The sequence below is a fragment of the Sminthopsis crassicaudata genome, chromosome 3 (assembly GCF_048593235.1).
Source record: "Sminthopsis crassicaudata isolate SCR6 chromosome 3, ASM4859323v1, whole genome shotgun sequence".
NCBI classification, from domain to species: Eukaryota; Metazoa; Chordata; class Mammalia; order Dasyuromorphia; family Dasyuridae; genus Sminthopsis; species Sminthopsis crassicaudata.
The window spans coordinates 644,634,188-644,659,557 of NC_133619.1; the positions used below are offsets into that span (position 1 = coordinate 644,634,188).

The 25,370-nt window shown below is 39.6% G+C and overlaps 1 protein-coding gene across 3 annotated transcripts; it reads right to left on the reverse strand.

The window, feature by feature from the left end:
- Positions 1 to 1,884: 1,884 nt before the first annotated feature.
- On the reverse strand, positions 1,885 to 25,292 carry LOC141564955 (uncharacterized). Of its 3 annotated transcripts, none has more exons than XM_074307838.1 (5): positions 24,866 to 25,292; positions 22,403 to 22,517; positions 9,580 to 9,706; positions 8,170 to 8,253; positions 1,885 to 5,412 (listed from the first exon to the last, which is right to left on the reverse strand). In XM_074307838.1, exons 2-5 carry the CDS (start codon positions 22,433 to 22,435, stop codon positions 4,172 to 4,174), a joined length of 1,485 nt encoding a protein of 494 aa, XP_074163939.1. In that variant the 5' UTR covers positions 22,436 to 22,517; positions 24,866 to 25,292; the 3' UTR covers positions 1,885 to 4,171. The 3 variants fall into 3 exon arrangements, with proteins under 3 accessions (XP_074163939.1, XP_074163938.1, XP_074163940.1); XM_074307837.1 differs by having other exon boundaries at positions 24,422 to 25,292; XM_074307839.1 differs by lacking the exon at positions 24,866 to 25,292 and adding an exon at positions 18,967 to 19,109 and having other exon boundaries at positions 22,403 to 22,505.
- Positions 25,293 to 25,370: the final 78 nt, after the last annotated feature.

Here is a 25,370-nt window from a genome sequence, read left to right on the forward strand (position 1 = left end):
GAAGAGCTAATCCACTTCCAATTGATTAATGATGGACAGAATCAGCTACATCCAGAAAAGGAACACTGGGAAACGAGTGTAAACTGTTATTTTTACCTTCTGAATCCAATTCTTCCTGTGCAACAAGAAATTCGGTTCTACACACATATATTGTATCTAGAATATACTGTAATATATTTAACATGTATAAGACTGCTTGCCATCTGGGGAAGGGGGTTGGGGGAGGAAGGGAAAAAATCTGAATAGCAGTAAGTGCAAGGGATAATGTTGTAAAATATTACCCATGCATATGTACTGTCAAAAAAAATTATAATTATAAAATTAAATAAAAATTAAAAAAAAAAACAATAGGGTAGCTCAAAAGAAAGATTAGGGCAGAGTTAAGGTAAAAATACTAATTATTTTATATAAATGAGGCACAGAGGCATTAGAAGGGGAGAAGGGCTTATAGTTCTGAAAATTTGCTCACATTAGGCAACACTACATACATAACATGAAGAGTATAGCACTTTTCAAAACATATAAAGAATTAAGGGGAGAGGGATAAGCAAATGGGAAAACAAAGGATTAGGGAAGATGTTAAAGGAAAGATCCATGGATGGGGAAAAGTTAAGTAATAAAAAGGTAAGTTAAGCAACAGAATTAAATTAAAGCTTCAGCAGGGATAGAAAAGATATCTGTGTATGTGTATGTGAGGGGAAGCAGGGTACATGTGTATGTATGTATGTGTGTGTGTGTGTGTGTGTATGTGTATCTTTAAAAAAAGAATAAATCATAAAAAAAAGAAAAAGAAAATTACCTATTCAGATTCTTTAACCATTTCTTAATTGGGGAATGACTTGTATTCTTAAAAAATTAACGCAGTTCTCTGAGAAATGAGGTTTTTATCAAAAACACTATAAAAATTGGGAAAACTGGAAAAGAGTATGACAGGAACTAGGTATTGACCAATATCTCAAGTATGATATCAAAATCAGGTCCAAATAGGTTCTATTTGATGTAAAGGGTGATGAAAATCATATAAAGGGTGATACTAGAAGCAAATTAGGAGAACAAGGGATCATTTACCTGGATTTTTTGGGAATGGGTACAAAATGCTGTCTTCATTTTCCTTTTGATGCTCCTACTATGATGGACTCTCCTGAACACAAGCACAGTGCCTATGTAGATGCACTAGCAAAGATTGCCCAGGTGAAAGCTGATCCAGAACAAGATTAGGACCTAGAAGCCTTGACAAAATGGCTCCACATAACTGCAGGATATCTGGACCCCCCAAGCCAATGTAAATTGTGTCCCTTTTAACTTTTAGGGGTACTCTGAAACTGTGTCCCCTTTGGGGGGACTCTCAAATCCTGGGAAAAGCACACCTTTTCCAGACAACAACCTTAAGTTAAATGGTCTCATTCAATTAGAGATCCATGCCTGGAGCATAGTCAACATCTTTTGGAGTGGCTCAAACTGCTCCTCAATTCTAGGCCAAGACTGGCCCAACATAATCAAGGGCTTGTCAACTTATTTTTGCAGAAGTCCTCACAGGACTTTGCCCACTGATGAAGATATGTTGTATATGCTCTATGAAGTTTTGGCTCAACATATTTGTGTTGTAACTTGCTAATCAAACTGACTTACATTTCGTGGGTTTAATAGCCCCCTATGCTGGATATCTAGAAAATGTTTCCTATCTTCATTGGCAGGGTGATGATTTTTACTTTCTCCCTGATCAAGTGGATGAAGAGACTTTGAGTTGGTACCCACATTTTTACCTTTACCCTCTACTTATGTATTTCTTGAACCTTTGGTATCTATATTAAATTCTTCTTTAAGATTGAAGCAATTTTTGTAAAAGAATCACAGAGCAGTAAATAAACATTGAATACAAATTCATATAGTTGCCAAAAAATAACTGAAACCTCACATTTGGTTATTTTTAATACTAATCATCATTGACATTTTTTTCTTTAAATCAATAACCACCCCAAAATATTTTTCTATTTTAGCTAACCCTATTTTATTATCTACTCTACTATTACTACTCATGTGTAACTGCTGTTTTACAAAATATGACATATACCAGAGTGACCCTTAAAGTCTTTACAGCCTATACCCTAAACATGTCCCATCTTAAGGCAGAATGACAGGTTAATGACTGACTAATGAAGATCCTCCATGTTGTAAGCTCAGACTAGTGTCTTGAAGCCTGAATGATTTGTAGCTTACTCCGCCTGCCCCCACCTTATGTCTGAACACTCGTTCATCTTGAGAGCATAAGAACAGCAAAACATCCTTGACTGATCATGGCCAGATGCACAAGGTTGTAATAAATGAAGTCTTGCCCCTGGGAGAACCTAACCAGTTCTGAAGTCTCCATAGTACTCCCATACATTTCCAGATGAATTGGCTACTGCTCTGGGAAAGTCCGGGAGAAAATTGGAAATTGCCCAAAGCCTTCTTTGTTCTGAAGTCATTTAAACCATCTGGAGACAATTGCACCATTTGAGAAGACACTCTGCTAAGTTGGTTCTGATTAAGACTCTGATGAGGATTCTCCAGGCAAGAAAATCACAAGTTGGTGCTCCCCCAAAGCAGGGATGGATTTCCCCTCTTTCACTTTCTTTTGCTTTTCTGTGCATAATTATCCAATACATTGGATATTGTTGCTGCAATACTACTTGCACTCCTATTAATTGCTGATGTTAAAATGCATTATTTGTATTTCTGTGTGGGCGTATCGTTCTGTAGGAGCTAAAATGAACAAAATAATACAAATCCCACCATATTACCTGGCACTACACTGAGGCACGTGGGAGACCCCTGTGCTGCACCAGGACTGTGCGATCCTTGCTATGGCTGTCCAGGTCAGGGAGGTAAGTGGCTGGCACTTTTCCCCATCTGAAGAGGCAAGATCACCTTGAAAAGTTGGTAAATAAGGCACATGGAGAGAAGGGATTCCTGACTGGTCTCTGCCTGTTCATCTGAGACATATTGAGGCATGTGGTGGGATCCAATGTTGTCTGCCTGCTTGTCAGGCACTGCATTGGGGCTTAGGGCATCTTGCTGTTTTGCTGAAGCAGGGAATGTTACTGCAATTCTTTCTGTCCTGGACCACACTCCCCTTTTGTAGACCTTTAGGAGACCTTACCTGACAACTTTCTGACTTTCTTTGGGCTAAAAGATTTGTCTGAGCCTTTCTTTTTTACTGGTTCTACAATTCCAGAATTCTTTTGGGGGCATAATTTTATAATTGTTTAGAGGTGAATATGGGAGAGTCTGGGCAATTTCCTGTTTATTCTGCTCTCTTGACTCCCAGAAGTCAAAACTTGTAAGATTTCTGAGAATTACTGCCCATTTTCATGGCTTCAAGCATGGATGAAATGTATGGTTTCTACTGAAATCTGTGCTGTGGATAAAAACCTTCTCTATTTAGCTCCATACGTTTTATCTACATGAAGATTTTTCCATTGTACACAGAAATACATTGTGTCTAATGACCTCCATTTTGTAGGGGAAGGCAGGTCATCATTGAGCAGATTCCGAAGTCTTTCCTTTACTGAGAGTCTTTGATATAAAATAAAAGAAGGTCTCTGGCTGAAGATCTTCATATGTTCAATCCAGGCAGGGCATGTTCCCAAGATGAATACTGTGATGCCTAACAACCTCTGTATTCTAATCTGTATTGCCTTTCCACGTTTGTTACAGGGATGTAATTTCTATGTCCTTTTACTTCCCCTTCTCTGATGGGAAATAAGTGATTATTTTAACCTAAATGCTTCCATGTGGCTACATTAATGATGTTTGTCCTCTGATATGGATTCTTTTATTTATGTTGGGGAAGAGGGCATATAAAAACCTTACCACATTCTAGACTCTTCTTCACTGTGGTTTCTCTAAGGGAGATAATATCAGAAGGATATCTAGAAGCATTTCCACATCAAATAATATTCCAAAGGTTTCTCTCCAGCGTGAATTCTCTGATGGGCAGAAAATTTGTTATGTTGTTGGAAATTCTTTGCATGTTGATCACACTCATAAGATTTCTGATATGCAGCTAAATCATGGTTTTTAAAACAGCCCTTTCCACATTCATTACATGTATAATGTTTCTCTCCAGTGTGGATTCCTTGATGTACAGCAAGACTCACTTTCATATGAAAGCATTTCCATATTGATTGTATTAATAAGGTTTCTCTCCAGTATGGATTCTCTGATGTACAGTAAGACAAACCTTCTGTTTGAAAGCCTTTCCACACTGATCACACTCATAAGGTTTCTCACCAGTGTGAATTCTCTGATGTATACTAAGACAAGACTTCTGTTTGTAAGCCTTTCCACATTGATCACATTCATAAGGTTTCTCTCCAGTGTGAACTCTCTGGTGTTTAACAAGATTATTGCTTTTTCTAAAAGTCTTTCCACATTCTTGACACTGATAAGGTTTCTCTCCAGTGTGGATTCTCTGATGTATAGTAAGTCGAGTCTTCTGTTTATAAGCCTTTCCACATTCGTGACACTTATAAGGTTTCTCTCCAGTGTGGACTCTCAGATGTACAGTAAGACTGAAGCTGCATCTAAAAGACTTTCCACATTGATGACATTCATAAGGTTTCTCCCCAGTGTGGATTCTCTGATGTACAACTAAACCATGGTGGTTTTTGTAAGCCTTCCCACATTCATTACATTTATATTGTTTCACTTCAGTGTGGACTCCCTGATGTACAAGAAAGTGTGAGTTGGTTCTGAAAGTCTTTCCACACTGATCACATTCGTAAGGTTTCTCTCCAGTGTGGATTCTCTGATGTACAATAAGACAAACCTTCTGTCTGTAAGCCTTTCCACACTGATCACATTCATAAGGTTTCTCTCCAGTGTGGATTGTCTGATGTTTCATAAGATAAGCTTTCTGTCTGTAAGCCTTTCCACACTGATCACATTCATAAGGTTTTTCTCCAGTGTGGATTGTCTGATGTTTCATAAGATGAGCTTTCTGTGTGTAAGCCTTTCCACACTGATCACATTCATAAGGTTTTTCTCCAGTGTGGATTCTCTGATGTATATTAAGATAAGCTTTCTGTCTATAAGCCTTTCCACACTGATCACATTCATAAGGTTTTTCTCCAGTGTGGATTCTCTGATGTATAATAAGATAAGCTTTCTGTCTGTAAGCCTTTCCACACTGATCACATTCATAAGGTTTCTCTCCAGTGTGGCTTCCCTGATGTCTCGTAAGATAAACTTTCTGTCTGTAAGCCTTTCCACACTGATCACATTCATAAGGTTTCTCTCCAGTGTGGATTCTCTGATGTACAATAAGAAAAGCCTTCTTTTTGTAGGCTTTTTCACACTGATTACATTTGTAAGGTTTCTCTCCAGTATGTAGATACAGGATTCTTGTGGAGGCTCCAATAGTCTTTATATCTGGTAAACAAGGGGTAAATGTTCCATTAAAGTTTCAGGCTTTATACTATAAAGACTTCCTATAAAAACGTACCTGTGGTTTATGTAGATTACAAAACTGATTAATACTATTTGGAATGGAATCGGGGTTGTAATGAATCATATCTCCTGGGATTTAATGTATCTACATTCTGTTTTTCTCAAATTCCAAGTCTACACTTGCATGGGTGACACGATATAGTAAGCCCCCAATTTGTTTTTGGTATCTCAGTACTATTTTTGCCATATCTTCTTGAGGAGGAACCCATCCTTCTTATGTCAGCAGAGATAACCCTACCTCTCTGCTGATAAATTTTTAGCTGATGTATCATTATTGGCCCTCAAAATAAGGTCTACCAAGCAATGGGGATTTATACTTTGTTTCATCTTTCTAGAGTGTCCACTTATCAAACCCTAGGGAGCAGGGCCGTCTCAGGAATATCTAAGTACACTTAGTGGAGGAATCCATGCAACCTTTAACAAAGTAGTTTTTCTTGTAGATTGAACAGTTTTAGGCCTCACAATTCTCAAAACAAACCTATGACAAAGGCAGCTTCAGCACTCTCATGTTCTGGCTTCAACCCAGTTTCTGTGTTTTATTACCCTACATTGAGTGACCTTGGTCTGTCTCTAACTCTGATGGGACCTGACTAAACCCATGGTGAAGATCACAGAGGCCCCTTTCTAAGCTCTGGAAACAACTCATAATATGGTAAACCTGGGAGCCTCTACCTCTCATCTCCCTAAACTGAGAGGGAGCCCCATGAATCTGGCCAATGAGTCTCCAAGAAAGGGCCAAAATTAGAAACTTAGATATCAGGGAGAAATGATGGTGATGACTTCTGTAAAACATAGCCTTAAATTAATTCTGAGTAAGGCAGCAGTCTTAATTGCTACTTACATGCTGCTGAATGGAGGGAGAAAATCAAGAAACCAGTGTTAGGTTCTTACTAAGTGCTAAGTTGGTACTTAACAATTCTCTAGTTCCAGACTTTACTGGGAGTTTTACTTGTGAACTCCTGGGGAGGAGCTTGCATGCTTAGGAGGAGCAAGTTCATTGGTTGAAGTAATTTTTACCAGAAGCTCTTGTGTTATCCCACGCCCATTCTCTGGGAGGATAAAAGAGGGCGGCACATGAGAGATAGAGAGTCTCTTATCTGGGCCAGACTTAAGGCAGCTCTCTGGAGGAAGAAGTCACTAAGTCACAGACTTAGCACTTAGTAAGAACCTAATATCTCATTATCTCACTATAAACTTAGGAAGAACCTAACAAACCAGATTCCAGTATAAATTTAGGCCACAAAAATCTTAGTGTGACTCTCACTGTGGCAAGGCTATCCTTTGACATCTCCCTGATTTCCTTGGGGCAACTAAGTGATGGAATAAGTAGATCTAGGATCAAGAACATCAAAGTTTCAACCTAGTTTCAGATACTTACTAGCTGTATGACCCTGGCTAAGTCACTCCCCCTTGTTTGCCTCAGTTTCCCCACCTGTAAAATGAGCTAGAAAAGGAAATCCAAAGTATTTCAGTATCTTTAGCAAGAAACCCTAAATAGGGTCATGAAGAGTCAAAAATAACTTGAAATGATCAAATATAACTTGGCTGATTCCCTATCCTATTCACAACAAAAAGTTTCCCAATACTTTCATATGTTCCCATATGTTCTTCCAATCAGAGATATTGCCTTATATTGCTCTGGAATAAATGGACATTTATTCAGTACCATCTTCTCCTCACCCTCATAAATCAGGAGCCTACTTTTCCTTTTTGGCACAAAGATCAGATGAAACAGTTCTCCTGCCACCTAAAGCAAACCTCTTTCTGGTTCATTGGGTCCAATATGTTCCGCAGTATACTGCCTCTCTAGCATCTCCGTTTTTTCACCATTTTCAGTGTTTCCCACCATTTCCTAGTGACTCCAATAAAACCATGTCTCTCTAATCCTCAAACACAATCTCTTAATCCCTTCATCTCCATTCCCTTTCACAGATAAACAGCTCTAGATGCCATTTACAACAGGTGTGTCCAAGTGCTCGTCTCTGTTTTCTCAGAAAGGTTCTGTATTCTAGCTCCCGATTTCATTGCTCACCTAAAACTCCTATCTCCAGCATTATCACAGATCTCAAAATTGCTAAATCCAATGGCCATTTTTTCATCCTCATCCCTCCTGGCTTCTCTGTTGCTTTAAGTCCACCAATCACCCCTTTTCCCTCTCACTGGGTTTCAGTGATGTGCTTTTCCTGGGTCTCCTTCTACTGTACTCCAAAGCAAGCTCATTCTCCTTCCCCAGGTCTCCCATCTTCCATCTTTCCTAAGGTTCTCCAAGGTCTCCTCCAAGAAGTGCAAGCTCACAAATGAAGCCTCAAGCACTCCTCCCTGCCTCACATAGTTGTGGGTATTTGTTTATTGATTTGAAGAAAGTTAAAAAGGAGCTCAGCTTGGAAAGCCTAAGCCCCTTTTGCACTTTGAGGGGACTTCCACACCCCTAAATTCTCTATGATGGATTTTTGTAGGATAATAGATTTATCTCTGGAAGGGAAATTAAACACCAAGGAGTGCAACTCCCTCATTTTACAGATGGGGAAACTGAGGCTCCATATCCACAATGCTATTTTGATAAAGTGTCTGAAAAGAACTCCAAGTGAGGTCCTGCTGCCCCCAGTTCTAGCTCTTGACACAACACCTAGAACCCTCTTGTAAGCACAGCTCTCATCTACCTATTTCCACCTCTCTCACCTGGGCAGCAGCTCCCCTGGACTTCTTCCTCCAGTGTTTCCCTTTGCTCAAGATGAGAGATGACGTCTCTGGGAGCTGGCAAGCCTGGACACGGAGAATGAAGGGTGAGGATGGAGAGACACAAACTTAGTCCTCTTTAGGGAAGAGTGTGCATGCAAAGCTGCTCCGTTCTGAGAATCACTCCATTGGGTTCACACATCTGGCTGTTTCCTTCCATCAGCACTTGTAATACAATCCCCCAAATGGGACAAGCTAGATCATCCTTGAGCCCCAGCAAAGGAGACCTTGCTGAATCACCCTTTGCCCTGCCCCCCTACCCAGCTCCCCCCTCACTGAAATCTACAAAAACCTTAGGTTTGTTCATCCACGGCTCTCTGCCACAGGGGGAGATTCTCCTGCTGCTGAACTCAAGGAACCTTAGTTAGTCCCCATTCTGATTCTTGGCCAGTCTGTTGTTCCTGCCATTGATGGGAGCAAGCAAGCAAGAGCTTGGGGTGGTTCCCAGATCTCCTAAGGTGGGTTCCATAGCATTTACTTTGGGGAGCTTTGGGGAGAATTGGGGAAGATCAGGGAGATAGTTTGCAACCAGAAAATCCAGTCTTGGTGCCCCTTCTTCATGGAAGGAGGGCCTCATTGTGTAGTTTCCATTACCCAGAAATAGAGACATCTGAGAGTTCAGTGCCAAGGGCCTGGGGTTGGGTCAGCAATGCCAGGATTTCAATGTGTGCTCCTGGCCAAGCCACTTAAACTGTCTGCTTCAGTTTTCTCAACTGTAAAATGGGGATAATGAAATCACTTAATGGCCCAATGTGGTGAAGAAAGCACTTTCTGGGGAACAGCCTGTGAATATCAAGGCTTGTTCTCCTCCTTCCAGCTGCACCATCCATGCTGGAGTTTGGGGGCAATGTAAAGGAAGGCTGGGGACTAATGGGATCTACTGGGCACAAGGAAGAGCTGTCAACTGCCAACTGAAGCTTCTTTAAAAAAAAAAAAAAAAAAAAAAAAGAATGTTTCACATATTAGGCCCATCTCAAAGAGGAAAGGGTTGGAGGGAAAAACTATCTGAGCGTTTTCCTGGTTTTGCCAGACAAAGTCATGTCCAGGGAGAGACTGGCCCAATTAGCCTGTGAGATTAGTTCCACATCTGAGATGCTCCAGCACTGATCTGATCTTTGACCTCAAGCCATCTAGAATTGGAGAGCTTCAGGAGCAACTGGGAGATCTCCAGCTTTTCTTCACCAATGTATTGCCTTTTTATAGGAAAACCAGGAGCAAGAGGACCCCGAGTCTGGAGCATAAGAGACCAGCACGTTTTCCTTTCTAGTAAAATAGATAAATGCTCCAAAACCAACATAGAACAAAGATATTCCTTTTGATAGCAGTATTCAGAGTGGCCAGAAGTGTCCTTACCCATGGACAGCAGGTTCCAAGTGTTCTCCAGCATGACCTCCTTGTACAGCTCCTTCTGAGAAGGGTCCAAGAGGCTCCACTCCTCTGGGGTGAAGTCCACGGCCACATCCTGGAAAGTCACCAACTCCTACAGCACCAAAAGTCAGAGGGCTTAGAGCTAAAAGGGACTTCTGGGCTCATCTAGTCCAACCCTCAACATCAGAGGTGAGGCTACTAAAGAACAGAAAGAGAATTTACTCAAAGGTCTTATTTTTGATGAGGGCCAGAGTCAAGACTCGAAGCCACAGTAAGAACCCAAAGAAATATTGAGAAAAGCACATGCTCTGGTCAGTTAGAAGCAAGCAGAGAAATATCTTATTGTGGAATGTGTCTCCCTATGGAATCTGGGACAAAATGAGTGTTTTATCTGAGACCTATGTGGATCTGTGGAAGAGAAGGACAGAAGACATGAAAGTTCTTCCTTTCTCAGAATTGATATAGTTTATAGCTTATAAAGAAAATTGTTCTTCGATTTTAAAGAAGGGAAAGGGACCTGCATGTGCAAGAATGTTTGTGGTGGCCAGAAACTGGAAACTACATGGATGCCCATCAGGTGGAGAATGGCTGAATATGGTATACGAATGTTACGGGATATTATTCTGTAAGAAATGACCAGCAGGATGATTTCAGAAAGGCCTGGAGAGACTTACAGGAACTGATGCTGAGTGAAATGAGCAGGACCAGGAGATCATTGTATACTTCAACAACAATACTATATGATGATCAATTCTGACGTTGCCCTCTTCAACAATGAGATGAACCAAATCAGTTCCAATAGAGCAGTAATGAATTGAACCAGCCACACCCAGCAAAAGAACTCTGGGACGTGACTATGAACCACTACATAGAATTCGCAATCCCTCTATTTTTGTCTGCCTGATTTTTTTTATTTCCTTCGCAGGCTAATTGTAGACTATTTCAAAGTCCAATTCTTTTTGTACAGCGAAATAACTGTATACATATAGTGTATTTAACTTATACTTTAACATATTTAACATGTATTGGTCAACCTGCCATCTGGGGGAGGCGGGTGGGGGAAGAAGGGGAACAAAAGTTGGAACAAAAAGTTTTGCAATTGTCAGTGCTGAAAAATTATCCATGCATATGCCTTGTAAATAAATTTATATATATATATATATATATATATATATATATATATATATATATATATATATATATAAAGATCCTGTGGAAGAAGAACCTGAAACCTAAAAAAAAAAAAAAAAAAAAAAGAAAAAGAAAATTCTGTGAAGATGCAAGAAGATGGGAGGTACTGTGTATTCTAGGGTGATGGTGAAGGAACAGATGTGTGGTCACAGAATAGAGAGTGGAGGAAAAAAAAAATCTTGGTTATTTCCAGAGACATTGAAATAAAGTCTCATGTAGACAAAACACAGACAATTCCAAAGAGATATTGATTACTGAACTGCGAAGCCCGAGATTTCCCAGCTACCTAAAAGAAATTCTCTATGTATCTATGGAGGGCTCCAGGCTACTTTGGCTGGAAGTCTCATGGCCAAAATATCTCATGTTTTGCTTTATGCTTGCTTCCATTTATCAATATCATAGAGTTCTTAACTGTAATATTTCATTACACACTTGGTTGATGTTTTTATCTTCATGGTTAAACAGGACCAAAATGACATCTCAGAGCTGAGGTTTAGAACATCTGCCATGGCACATCAGACTGATCTAAGCTCAGAACACTTTGTAACACCTTGGACACCAAGAGCCCAGATGAGTAACTGCAGGGGAAGTGGCTGCATATTTGGACATCTCACCACTCTTTGAGCTCTTGCAATTCTGTCTCACTCACACAACAGGGCACATTCTCTGATGTGCATGTGTCATGGCGGGGCCCAGGCCAGGGTCTCTCATGTCTCACTACTGATGATGAAAAGTTCTTCAGAGAGGTCTTGGGAATGTCCTTGCAGTGCTGCTTCTGACCATCAGGGGAGCCCCTGCTTTGTGCTGTAGAATGGCCATGGTAAATAGATCTGTTCACAGAATTCAGAATTTTTCCATTTGCTGTAACCAGTGGGTTAGAGAGAGAGAGAGAGAGAGAGAGAGAGAGAGAGAGAGAGAGAGAGAGAGAGAGAGAGAGAGAGAGAGAGAGAGAGAGAGAGAGAGATTGGGGAAAACCTCTATTTTCTTGGTGTTTAAGTGTTAGGCCAAAATTAGCACAAGCAGCAGAGAAACGATCTGTAATCTGCTATATAGTCACATGGATATAAGAGTAACTCTGGTAGAGAAAGAAGTTTTTCCTTCATATATTAAAAAAGCTAAATTCAATTGATGAGAGTTGCATTTCAGGTAATTCATGAAAAATAGGATGGGACAACAAAAGTCAAGAGACCAAGTTAAGATGCCTACTACTGGATCATATACAGGAGGATTCAACAGTCTGAAAATATCCTGATACTTGGGAGCCATCATCCTTATTCAAAGTCTGCTAAATGCATAATGTATAGTTGGCCAATGTACTTGACATTTGGTAGCCTTCCATATCCATCATAAGTACAAGATGTACTTTATTGGAGATTCTGATATTTGGAAACAAGTCATCATATGCATAAAATTACCTTTTCATTGGTCTATTTCAACTCAACTTTCACTGCCTTTATTCTACTACTTTGGAATAATTAAGGTTATTTATTGATCTCTTATACTTTTGGAGATTCCCAAGAATTTGTAAACCTTTTTTTCACTAGAGTCTCGAGTGACTTATGCTTCACTACACAGAATTCATTATGTAGCCTTTCTAATAAGAAAAGCATTCCTTTTATTGATAGCTAATTTATCTCTTATTCATTCCTTGACTCATACCCAGCAGAAGCTCTTACAAACCCCTTTCCTTTTCGAGCCTCCCACATCTAGCTTTCACCTCCATGGGCTGGATAGGGTTATGAACTTCACTTGTACAAATTACTTGTTTCTTGAACATCCTAAACAACAGAATCTAGGAGGGGTTGCCACAGAGTAACAATAGAAAGACTTGTGCAACCTCTTCCTAAAAGTAAATAGGGAAATAAAATTGAAAAACGAAATCTGGCAAATGTAACATCCAAAGAAGAGATGAACAAGGCATAATATGGTTAGAATGTTGTGACATCTCAACTACCATTGAATGTGTTTTTTAGCAGTTTCTACCCTAAAAAATCCTAGGCTTGGGGACATTATATTTTAAAGAGCAGAAGAGTAGGGGTTGCATCAGAGAAAAGTTGAAGTATAATCCTGAATTTAAAAAAAAAATGAACATTTGACTAAGAGAAAGACTTTTAAGTATTTAACAAAAAGGCCAGAGCTTAATAGAAAATTCAATATAAAAGATCCAGAAGAAACATAAGGAAAGTATGAATCTAATTATAAGATACATGTTAAAACCAAACTGTTCAGTTACCATATATGAAAATGTTAGCAGTAGTCTAAAAACTGCTATTGTTACTAAGGTATTTTGAAAGAAAGCATAGGGAAGACTTTTGTATGATGGAGTGATTCTAATAAAACCAAAAGAGAGTAAATTAAGAGGGGGGGTGTAAAATATGGAAAAAGAGAGGGAAGGGAGAAGACAAGAGGGACAGGGTTAAAAGAGAGGTTGAGAAAAAATACAGTGCGTAAAAATAAGATGGAGAGAAATTCACAAATAGTTATCATGATTTTAAATGTGAATGGGATGAATTCACTCATAAAGTGGAAACAGCAGAATGGATTAAGAATCAGAATATGCTTACAAGAGAAATTATTTCATTAAAATGGAGCCTGAAAGGAAGAACTAATAGAGAAAACAGGGTGAAGGCTGGTAATGTTGGAAACAATCTTCTCTGGGTTGAAGAGAAAACAATATGTACATTTTGGAGAGTATAGAAGTTTTTGAAATTATAAAGAGGAGGGAAAACTGGGGGATAGAGTAGGGAGGTATTTAGATTTAGTTATAAACCAAAAACAATCTGATTCAAATTGGCCACAAATAGTTCTCAGACCAAGCCCCATTTGGTCATTATTTGGATCCTGATTAACTCAGATTGAATGTAAATAACAGCCATTTCTGCTTTGGCTAGAAACCCTAAGAGTCTTCCCCACCCAGAATTCATTCATTCATTTTTGTAAAAATTTATTTAGATTTTTTGGACTAGATGAAGGAGGAGATTATTTGCCTTCATTTCTTTCTAGACTTAATATTGTATAGGTGTGGCCTTAGTCCAACTGAGACCTGTAGAAGACCTAACCTTAAAAAGGTCAAGATCTCCCATTTCATCCAGGGCCATCTCCAGTCTCTTGATCTATATCTGGCCACTAGACTCAGATGGCTCTGGAGGGGAAAGTAAGGCAGGTGACATTGCACAGCCCTCCCTCACTTAAATTCAAGTCACTTACATGTCAAGGCATCACCTTCCTGAAGTCAGGAACAAACAACAATAGAGTAAATTAAGAGAAGGGGTGTAAAATATGGAATAAGAGAGGGAAAGGATAAGATAAGAGGGACTGGGTTAAAAGAGAGGTTGAGAAAAAACACAGTGAGTAAAAATAAGATGGAGAGAAATTCACAAATAGTTATCATGACTTTAAATGTGAATGGGATGAATTCACTCATAAAGTGGAAACAGCATAATGGATTAAAAATCAGAATATGCTTACAAGAGAAACATTTAAGAAAAAGAGATACACAGAGTTAAAATGGAGAGGTAAAGTACAATTTATTATGTTTTAGCTGATACCCCCTCTAAAAAAAGCACAGATCAAAATTATCATCTCATAAAAAGTTATGGCTAGAATAGATTTAACTAAAAGAGAAAAATAGTATAACAATATTTTGACAAAAAGTATCATTGACAATGAAACAATATCAAGCTATACCAAATATTGTAGTATTTTCAAAAGAAAAGTTAAGATGAAGATACATAGTAGCACTATAATAATAGGGAACTTTAATCTTACCCCTCTCAGGGCAAGATAAATCTAGTCCAAAAATAAATAAGAAAGAAGCCAAGGAAGTAAATGCAATTCTGGTTAAGCTTGATTTAAAAAAAAAAAAAAACCCTATTTGGAGAGAATTGAACAAAGAAAGACACTTTTTCTAAAAATACACCTTTAGTTCTAATAAAGGCCTCATCTCCAAAATATACAGAGAATTGACTCTAATTTATAAGAAATCAAGCCATTCTCCAATTGATAAGTGGTCAAAGGATATGAACAGACAATTTTCAGATGATGAAATTGAAATTATTTCCACTCATATGAAAGAGTGTTCCAAATCACTATTGATCAGAGAAATTCAAATTAAGACAACTCTGAGATACCATTACACCCCTGTCAGATTGGTTAAGATGAAAGGAACAAATAATGAATATTGGAGGGGATGTGGGAAAACTGGGACACTGATGCATTGTTGGTGGAGTTGTGAAAGAATCCAAACATTCTGGAGAACAATCTGGAATTATGCCCAAAAAGTTATCAAAATGTGCATACCCTTTGACCCAGCCATACTACTCCTGGGCTTATATCCCAAGGAAATACTAAAGAAGGGAAAGGGACCTGTGTGTGCCAAAATGTTTGTAGCAGCCCTTTTTGTAGTGGCTAGAAACTGGAAAATGAATAGATGCCCGTCAATTGGAGAATGGCTAAATAAATTGTGGTATATGAATATTATGGAATATTATTATTCTGTAAGAAATGACCAACAGGAGGAATACAGAGAGGCTGGGAGAGACTTACATGAACTGATGCTAAGTGAAATGAGCAGAACTAGGAGATTATTATACACTTCAACAACAATACTATATGACGATATATTCTGATGGAAGTGGATTATCTTCAACATAGAGAAGAGCTAATCCAATTCCAATTGATCAATGATGGACAGAATCAACTACACCCAGAGAAGGAACACTGGGAAATGAGTGTAAACTGTTAGCATTATTTTTGTTTTTCTCCCCAGGTTATTTTTACCTTCAGAATCCAACTCTTCTTTTGCAAAAACAACAACAACAAAATTTGGTTCTGCACATATATATTGTACCTAGCATAAACTATAACATATTTAATATGTATGGGAATGCCTGCCATCTAGGGGAGGGGATGGAGGGAAGGAGGGGGAAAATTTGGAATAGAAGGAGTACAAGGCATAACGTTGAAAAAAATTACCTATACATATGTACTGCCAAAAAATGTTATAATTATAAAATTAATTTAAAAAAATAAAAATAAAAATAAAAATATACCTTTACAAAGATTGGCCCAAAATATATAAAAAATTTGTAATTAAAAGTAGAAAAATAGAAATATTAATGCGTTCCTTTCAGATCAAAATGTAATAAAAATTTAATATAATAAATTATCATGGAAATTTAAATGAAAAATTCACTGAAGATTAAACAACCTAACCTTAAAGTGTGGGTTAAAGATAAAATCATAGAAATAATTTCATTAAAGAGAATGACAGTGAAAACACCAAAACCTATCAGATACAGCAAAAGCAGGAATTAGAGGACAATTTATGTTTCTAAATACTTATATCAGTACAATAGAAAAAGAAGAGACTAATAAATTGGGTATGTAATTAATGGGAAAAGATCAAACTAAAAAATTCTCCAATTAGATACTAAATTTAAAATCCTGAAAATGAAAAGTGAGATGACCAAATTCAGTGGGAAAAAAAATTGAATTAATGACTAGGAATTTGTTTTGTGGAAAAAATAAAATAAAATAAAACAAACAATTGTTTATTTGATTTTTTTTGAGAAGAAAAGCAAATCAATAGTATCAAAATGAAAAGGGTGAATATATACTAGTAAAGAGGAAATTAAAGAAATAATGAGTTACTTTGCCCAATTATATGACAATAAATTTAACAACTTATGTGAAATGGAAGAATAGTTACAAAATATAAATCATTTAGATTAGCAAAAGAGAAAATAGGTTATATAAATACAAACACTTTAGAAAAAGAAATTAAACAAGCATAAATGAGCTTCCTAAGGAAAAAACAACATGATCAGATGGATGTACAAATGAATTCTATCCAACATTTAAAGATCAGCTAATTACAATGTTAAATAATTTGGAATGATAGACAAAGAAAGGCCCTTACCAAATTTTTTTTGTATGAAATAAATATGATACTGATACCAAAGCCAGGAAGAATAAAAACAGGAAGACAATTATAGACCACTTTTATTAATAAATATGGATGCAAAAGTCTTAAATAAAATACTAGTGAAAACATCACAACAATATATTGCAAAAATTATATATTATGATCAAGTGAGATTTATATAAAGAATGCAGAAATGGCTTAATGAAAGGAAAACAGTGAACAAAATTGATTATGTCAAAAATGAAAGTTTAAAAAAATGATTACATCAATAGATGCAGGGAAAGCTTTTGATAAAGTACAGTACTCAATTCTACTTAAAAAAAAAAAAAAAAGAAAAACACTTGAAAGTATTCACTTAAAACTTAAAACAACTATTTGTTGGAAACCATCTCAGTAACATCAGGTGTGAAACAAGGATATTAACTTTTTCCAATATTATTGAATATAATAAAGAAAAAAAATAAAGCAATAAGAGGAAGAGAAAGAAATAGAAAAAATCAGAATAGGGAATGAGGCCATAAAACTCTCTCTTTTTGCAGATGATATGATGACATACTTGGAAAATCCAAAAAATTCAACTAAAAAGTTAGTTAAAACAGTAACATTAGCAAAGTAGCAGTCTCTAAATATAAGGGTTCCTATTTATAACAAACAACACCTTGCAAGAAGAGATAGTAAAAGATATCCCATTTAAAATAACTTTAGACACAATAAAATGCCTGGGAATAAATCTATCTAAAACAAATGCCTAAAAACAAATCACACACCCACACACAAATTGAACAAATAAAATCAGACAAATATTTGGAGAAATATTCATTGTTAATGGGTAGGTAGGATCAATAAAATAAAAATGATAATTATACTTATAGTAATTTATATATTCAATACCATTCTAATTACATAGCCAAATAATGATTTTTTTAAAGAATTAGGGGGAGAAATTCATTTGGAAGAACAAAAAATTAAGAATATCAAAGGAGGGGAACAGCTAGGTGTACAGTGGATAGAGCACCAGCCTTGAAATCAGGAAGACCTGAGTTCAAATCTGGTCTCAGACACTTAATACTTCTTAGATGTATGACCCCAGGCAAGTCACTTAACCCCAATTGGCTGAGCAAAAGAAAAAAAATGTTAAAGGAGTTAATGAAAAATATAAAGAAAGATCTTAAGCTTTATTATAAGGCAACAATCACCAAAACTATCTGATACTGGCTAAGAAATAGAAAAGTAGATCAATGGAACAGAGTAGATATATAATTTACAGCAGCAAATATATATAATAATCTTATATTTCACAAGTGTAAAGACTAAAAATTTGATTTAAAATTGTGAAAACTGGAAAGCAGTATGGCAGAAACTGGGCATAGATACATATCTTACATCATTTGCCAAGATACAGTCAAAATGTATACACGATAAAGAGAGATAATACAAGAAAATAAGAAAATGGGATATATCACTTATCAGACTTATGGATAGGTGAACAGTTTATAAATAACCAAGAAATAAAAAGCACAGTTAGGTGCAAAATGAATTGTTTTAATTACATTAAATTAAAAGATTTTCATATAAAGAAAACAAAGACCACCAAGATCAGAAGGAAAGCAGAAGATTTTCAGTTTCTGAGAAAGGTCTCATATCTCAAATATATAAAAACTTTATAAAATCTATAAGAATATCAGTCATTCCCCATTCCCCACTTGAACATCAAAGGATATGAATAGGCAGTTTTCCAATGAATAAATTAAAACATGTACATCAATAAAATAGAGAAATGTATCATTTCTCACTGGAGTGATCATGCAACTAAAACAATTAGAAAAAGAATAAATTAAAAATCTCCCATTAAAAACCAATTTGAAAATCCTAAAAATCAAAGGAAATATTAATAAAATTGAAAATAAGAAAGCCATTGAATAAATAAAACTAAGGCACTGGTTTTAGGAAAGAAAAAAGAAGGCAATAATATAAATAAACTATTACTTAAATTGATTTTAAAAAGGAAAAAAAAAGACAAACCAAATTACCAGTATCAAAAATGAAAGAAATGAAGAGGAAATTAAAACAATAATTGTCATTATTTTGTCAACTATATGGGTGGTTATTATGCTTCATGTTCAAAGAAGACCATCATTCAGATATATTCAAGTTATAACTGTGGCTGATCAGACCAATAAGACCTTGCGAGCCTCTACCACAATTTGGGCACATACAGTAAATGGGAACATTTCAGATCAGATAGATTTTCTTACCTTGCACAACTCACATTTCTATGGAGCTCATTTAGTTGCTCTTTGCTCACAGAGCAGGGCTCCTTTTCTGATGAGAGTGCACCATGTTGCGCTGCCAGCTTCTCCCACATCATACAATCAAGTCTAAAGTTCTTCAGAGAAACCTTGAGAACAAACTTGTATCACTTTTTCTGACCAGCTTGTGAGCGCCTGCCCTGTGTGAACTTTTCATAACATTCAAATTTGGGCTGATGTTCATTGGGTATTTAAACAATGTGCTAGCCCCCTAAAATTGTGCTTTCTGCAGTAGAGCTGGAATGCTCAGCAACTTAGTTGCAGAAAGGACTCCAGTGTCTAGAACCTTATCCATTCAGGTGATCTTCAGAATCTTCCCAAGGCAATTCAAATGGAAGTGATTCAGTTTCTAGGAGTGGCTTTGTTTGATGGACTATCTGGGTTTCATAGGCATATAACCGTAAGGCCGGCACATGGATTTGGTAGAACTTCCATTTGGGAGTCAGTCTAATCCCTCTCCTCTCCCAAACTTTCCTTCAGAGTCTCCCAAATACTGAGCTAGCTCTGGTAATACATATGCCAACCTCATTATCACTATGGATATCCTCAGAAAGTATATTGTCAAAGTGAATGAATTTAACAAGAGCACTCAAGACATTTCCATTTGCTGTAACCAATGCTGGCTGGTGCATCACCTGCATTTTCTTGGTCTTAACTGTTATGTCAAAATTAGCACAATTAGAAGGGAATCAATTCATACTCTTCTACATCTCAGTTCAGAGATTTCATTTAGTATATAGGCATCTGCAAACAGAAAGTCATTCACCAACATTCCCTCTATTTTAAAGGAAATATTGGCCAATAAATCTGACAACCTAAATGAAGTGGATTAATATTTACAGAAATACAAATTTCCCAGATTAACAGAAGAGAAATGGAATACTTAAATAATACAATGTTAGAAAAGGAAATTGAACAAGCCATTTATGAGCTCCCCAGGATCACTTTAAATCACAAATGAATTCTACCCCCATTTAAAGAAACTATCACACCTATCAAATTGGCTAATATGATAGAAAAGGAAAATGATAAATGTCAGATGAGATGTGGGAAAATTGGGATGATAACCCACTGATGGAGGTATGAACTGATAAACCATTCTGGAGATCAATTTGGAACTGTCCCAAAGGGCTGTCAAACTATGTACCCTTTAACCTGAGAAACACTACTACTAAGTGTGTATGCCAAAGAGATTTAAAAAAGTAAAAAACCATTTTCTACAAGGTAATCTATAATAGCTCTTTTATGGCAGCAAAGAATTGGACATTGAGGGAAACAACTGGGGGATGAATGGCTTAACAAATTGTCTTCTGTGATTACAGTGGAATATAATTGTGCTATAAGAAATGACAAGCAGGATAATTTCAGAAAAACCTAGAAGGTCTTACAAGAACTGATGCAGAGTAAAACAAGTAGAACCAGAAGATCAGAATAACCAATAACTACAAATGACTTGGATATGCTCACAATAGAATGATTTAAGACAACCCCAAAGGATTCATTAAAAATACTATCCCACTCCAGAGAAAGAAATACTAGAGAATGAATGCAGATCAAATGCTAGATTTCTTTTCTTTTTTTCTTTCCTGTCTTACCTTCTTGTTCAAGAATTTGTCCACAAAATTATTATTTCAGAAATATGTTTTTACACAATTGTATATACCTAACCTATCTCAGATTGCTGATCATTTCTGGAACATGGTAAGGGAGGGAAGAAGATATTGAATTGAGAATTCAAAAGAAAAATATTCAAAATGTTTTATATTTCTAATATGTAAGTGTGAAAATTTTAATTACTATTTAAAAAAAAAAGAGTAACAAAAAGAGTCAGACATGACTGAAACAACAAATATAACAACAAAATCATTCACCACTAGATGAATGGTCAAAGGACACGAAGAAGGAATTTTCAAAGGAAGAACTGCCAACCATGTGGAAAACGCTTCAAACAAGAGAAATGTGAACCAAAACAACATGGAAGCTTCATCTAATCCTTCTTTGATGCCTTTTAGACAAGACCTGAGGGTCTCTTTCAGTGCACCCCAGTTTCCATTGGAAAAGAAAACTCCAAGTACTTTGAATAGTCTCCTAAACTTAGCCCTTTCCCTGAATTCTCTCCAGGCTGAGGGCCTTAACAACTATTAACTGCTATTAAAAAAAAAAAAAAAAAAAAAAAAAAAAAAAAAAAAGACACTCTCTTTGGCCTGGTCTCAATAGTTCATCGTCTTTAGTGTGACCAAGAAGCCAACTTCACCTGGTTTCCTTGGGTTGCTGTATTCTCCAGATGGATGTGGGATAAGCAGGAAGCCCAATTACACAGTATTTGCTCCTTCCACCCTCCCTGCTCTCTGAGTGAGCCCTAGAGAGGAACCAGCTCCAAGACAGGGGCTAGCCAGTGTGCACCAGGTGGATCAACTATGTACCTGGAGCCTTGAGAATAAGCAGGGTACCCTGGTTTCAAGATCTGGCATAGAAAGTTTGGGCAAAGGGGAACAAAGAGAGCAAAGGGGAGGGGAGAAGTTCTATAGATTGTGAGGGAGGATGCTGGGTGTGCATAAAGTGAGCAATGACCCCATCCCTTCAGAACAGAGATAGAGTGAAGTGGTCGTCCTTGGGTGAGAACTGGATGAGAGTTTTTAGTTTCCAGAGTTACAGAGACTAGAGAAATAGAGAAATAAAACCTAAATTAGGAAATAAAAATTGAAACTTAAGAAATGGAGGATAGGACCAATACTAATAAAAGGATAATGTAATATGGCTGGGGCACTCAGACTGGAAAACAAGAATGAAATGAACTCAGAGAGGTGGGGCCTGAAAAGAAAAAAAAGATTGTAAAATATAATCAGGGGTGGGAAGTGAAGGAAAGAATTTGCACTGGGGTGGGAGGGGAGGGAGTAATGACGTAACAGAGAACTGGGATTATATGCTCTGGATAGGTTGTACACTCAGTGGTACTCAGTGGGTGGGGGACTAGGGGAAGGGCTTATTTCAAGTATAAAAAAGACACACATTGATGCCAACTGTCCCTATAGGACACCCCTCAGTTGTGGAATTGAGGACTTGAACTTCATCCCTCCCAAGTCCAGTGGGTTGTTTCTCACGTGGGTGACTCAGAAATCCAGAGGAAGGAGGGCAGCAAGTGGGCTGGGGGGATCAGGGGAAGAGGGGAGTTAGTGCTGCTGATGCTGACTGAAGTGCTGCAGATCGGTTTGAAACCCAGAGGGAGAGAGCAGGGCAGTGTCGCTTGGGCTACATTCAATCTCCTGACAATTTTTGTAAAGAAACAATCCAAAGGGAAGGCATCGCCAGTGTCAGAGACAGCCCAACCTGTCTATGGGAAAGGCCTCTAGGAAGTCATGGAGTCTGTGGGCAGGACACTCACCTGAGGTGCGGAGGTGTGGCTCCCACCGGCCATCCCCTCTGGCTCCGGGGCCTTCCTTGGGCAGACCTTGTCCTCTGGACAACTTTTCCTTGTCTTCCTGGGGCAGAAGGCTGGGCTGAGGGGTTAATGAAGGGTGAGGTCCCACATGTGGGGAATGGAGAGAGAAGGTGAATAACTTACAGGAATGTTTAAATTCCTTTTCTGTAATTTTCTATTATTTCTATGTCTCTGTGACCTACATAAGTACAGTGTGTGCAAGCCAATATTGACTTAAAACTTTAGATAGTTACTTAACCAGAAATGATGACATTTATCCTTGTTCAATGGTATCAATATTTAGATTATTAAATACCATCAACTCAGTAATCTGAAGTTTGAATGTCTGACTGATGATTCCTCTCCGAATCAGGGAAACAAAGCATCCTGTTCTAATCTGCCTCTGGCACCCATGTCTAATATTCAATCAGGGGAGAGGGCACCTATTTTTCAATGCTCCCCAACTTAAGATGTAATCCTTTGTAACAGAAAGCTTCCATTCCAATCTCTCCCAATAACATCAACCCATAGGTGCCTCTCCCTTCCCTTCTCAATGCTCTCTTCCTTGTGACATAATCTCTTGTAAAAGAGCTGTGTATCTTTACTACTTCTTTAGCCCTCCTACCAAGAGCTTTCTCTTTATTATCACCATGGGAGGGCTCATCCTCTGGAAGTTTTCAAGAAACAACTTTTCTGCTTTTTACTGAGTGATCTCTGAGAAGTCATTTTGAGTAAGGGTCTTCTCCATCCCTCACACACAGCAGAGAGAGGGAGGGAGGCAGCAGGGAGGGGCAGGGTTGGAAATGACAAGACTATACATTCTCCTTGCCCTTCCTCTTCCCCTTCCTCTTTCAGAGACCCAGGAGGAAGAAGGGGTTTGGGATCCCAGATGGGATGAGACCAGTCAGAGTCTCCATAGTCCATGAGTCAGAGATTCCCCCTCCCATATGTCCTCTGCCCACCCGGTCTCCCCTACCTGTGTGTGTCTCTCTCTAGCTCTCTCTCACTCCTCATTCCCTCTCCCCACTTTCACTCCTCACTCTCTCCCCCTCCCTCCCGCTTCCACTCCTCACTCTCTCCCCCTCCCTCCCGCTTCCACTCCTCACTCTCTCCCCCTCCCTCCCACTTTCACTCCTCACTCTCTCCCTCTCCCTCTCCTTCTCTGACTTCCTCCCAGTCCCCCTCCCCCTCACAAACACTACTTCTCTAGACAACAAACTGCCTGCTGGACCAGGAGGAAGGGAAGGTTGAGGATGCTCAGGGATCTGGGTCACAGCCACCGGGGAAAGAGCGGGGAATGCCTGGGGCTGGGAGAAAAAGTCCAGTGTGGGAGGAAGCCCCCTGGCAGGGAGCCCGAGGGCTCTGAGAGAAGCGGGGGCAGGGAAGCAGGAGATCTGGAGCCCAGGTAGGGTCTGACACAGCTCATGGCCAGAGGGCGGGGACACCGCACTGACAGCGAGCTCCAGGTGGCCCCGGAGCCTGGGAAAGCAGCGTCGCCGGTCCCGAAGTCTGCCTGGGACGCCTGGGACCCCCTGGCAGAGCTCACCTTGGAGTCCCTACAGGGGGCCTGGGCAGAGGGAGCCAGGACTGGGGTCTGGTAGGGCAGCAGCCCAAGAACTGAGGGGCCAGACAGGGGCCACCAGGAGCTTCGGTGCCCGCAGCCAAAGCGGGTCCTCGGGGCAGGCAGGACGGGGGTCTTAGGAGGGGCTGCCTCAAGCCAGAACAACGGAACCTTTCACCAAAAGCTGGGGGCAGGAAGTAGTTTGTACTTTGGGAAGGGGGACCCTGAACGTTTGGAGGTGATTGCGAGTCTGCCAAGGAGTTAGCAGGACACACGTCGTCCAACAGCCAGGCTTGGGAGGGGAGGACACTGACCGTGTGGTGAGATGTGGAGGCTGAGGGCCAGAGCAGCCAGCACAACCTGATGGGGAGGGGAGAGGGGCGGGAGGGGGAGGCTGGGGTTGGAGGCTGGCTCAGACCTACCTGGGATTGCACTTGCACAGCTAGCTCCCAGAAATCTCAGATCCAGGGAAGAGGGAGAGAGATCTGAAGGAAAGCACAGAGGCCGCAGCTCCGGGGAAGGAGGCAGAGAGGCCGCAGCTCCGGGGAAGGAGGCAGAGAGGCCGCAGCTCCGGGGAAGGAGGCAGAGAGGCCGCAGCTCCGGGGAAGGAGGCAGAGAGGCCGCAGCTCCGGGGAAGGAGGCAGAGCGATCGCGGCTACCCAGAAGGAAATCAGACCTCAGCTTAAGGCAGAGTCTCCACCTGTGGGAGACAAGCCGGGGGCAAGTTCCCAGAGCAGTTGAAGAGCAATTTCTCAGAAGCCAAGAGCACACGAGGAGCAACGGGGACAAGCAGAGTCCCTACGGAACGGGGCGAGCCTCCAGGTAAGGGGGGATCTGAGCAATGGGCTGCCGGAGCACAAACGGACCCGGGGCGGAATTCTGAGAAGGGCTTCCAGCCTGGAAACCGCCTTAAAGCAGCCGGTGTAGCGGAACTTGATCTAGAGCGGGGCTCTAGCCCAGGATCTGTTCCCTCGGGCGGAGCGGTGACAAAAACCTAGGCCCCGTGGGGCGGGGAAGAAGGCGGTCCTGGGACGTCCCGGGAATTGTTCCTCTGGCCAATTGTAGGTTAAATGGGAGAGGGACCGGGCAGGGGGGAAGCCTAGAAAGGCTTCCTCCGGCCTCTACCCGGGGACTCCCTTCTGGGGGCTGGGGGCTGCGTCCTTCAGTCTCTCTCCCTCTTTCGAGAAAACATAATTGGGGCTTCTGTCTAACCCCTGCCAGGGAGGCAGGGAGAGGGATCCCAGCCCCCCCCCCGGGCGGGGCCTCCTGCTCCGGGAAACCCCACCTACCCCGAGGCCCGGTTTCCTCCCATTACGCCCACGACCAGCACCTCAGGTCCCGCCTACTGCTCCCCAAGCCCTGCCCCCTCAC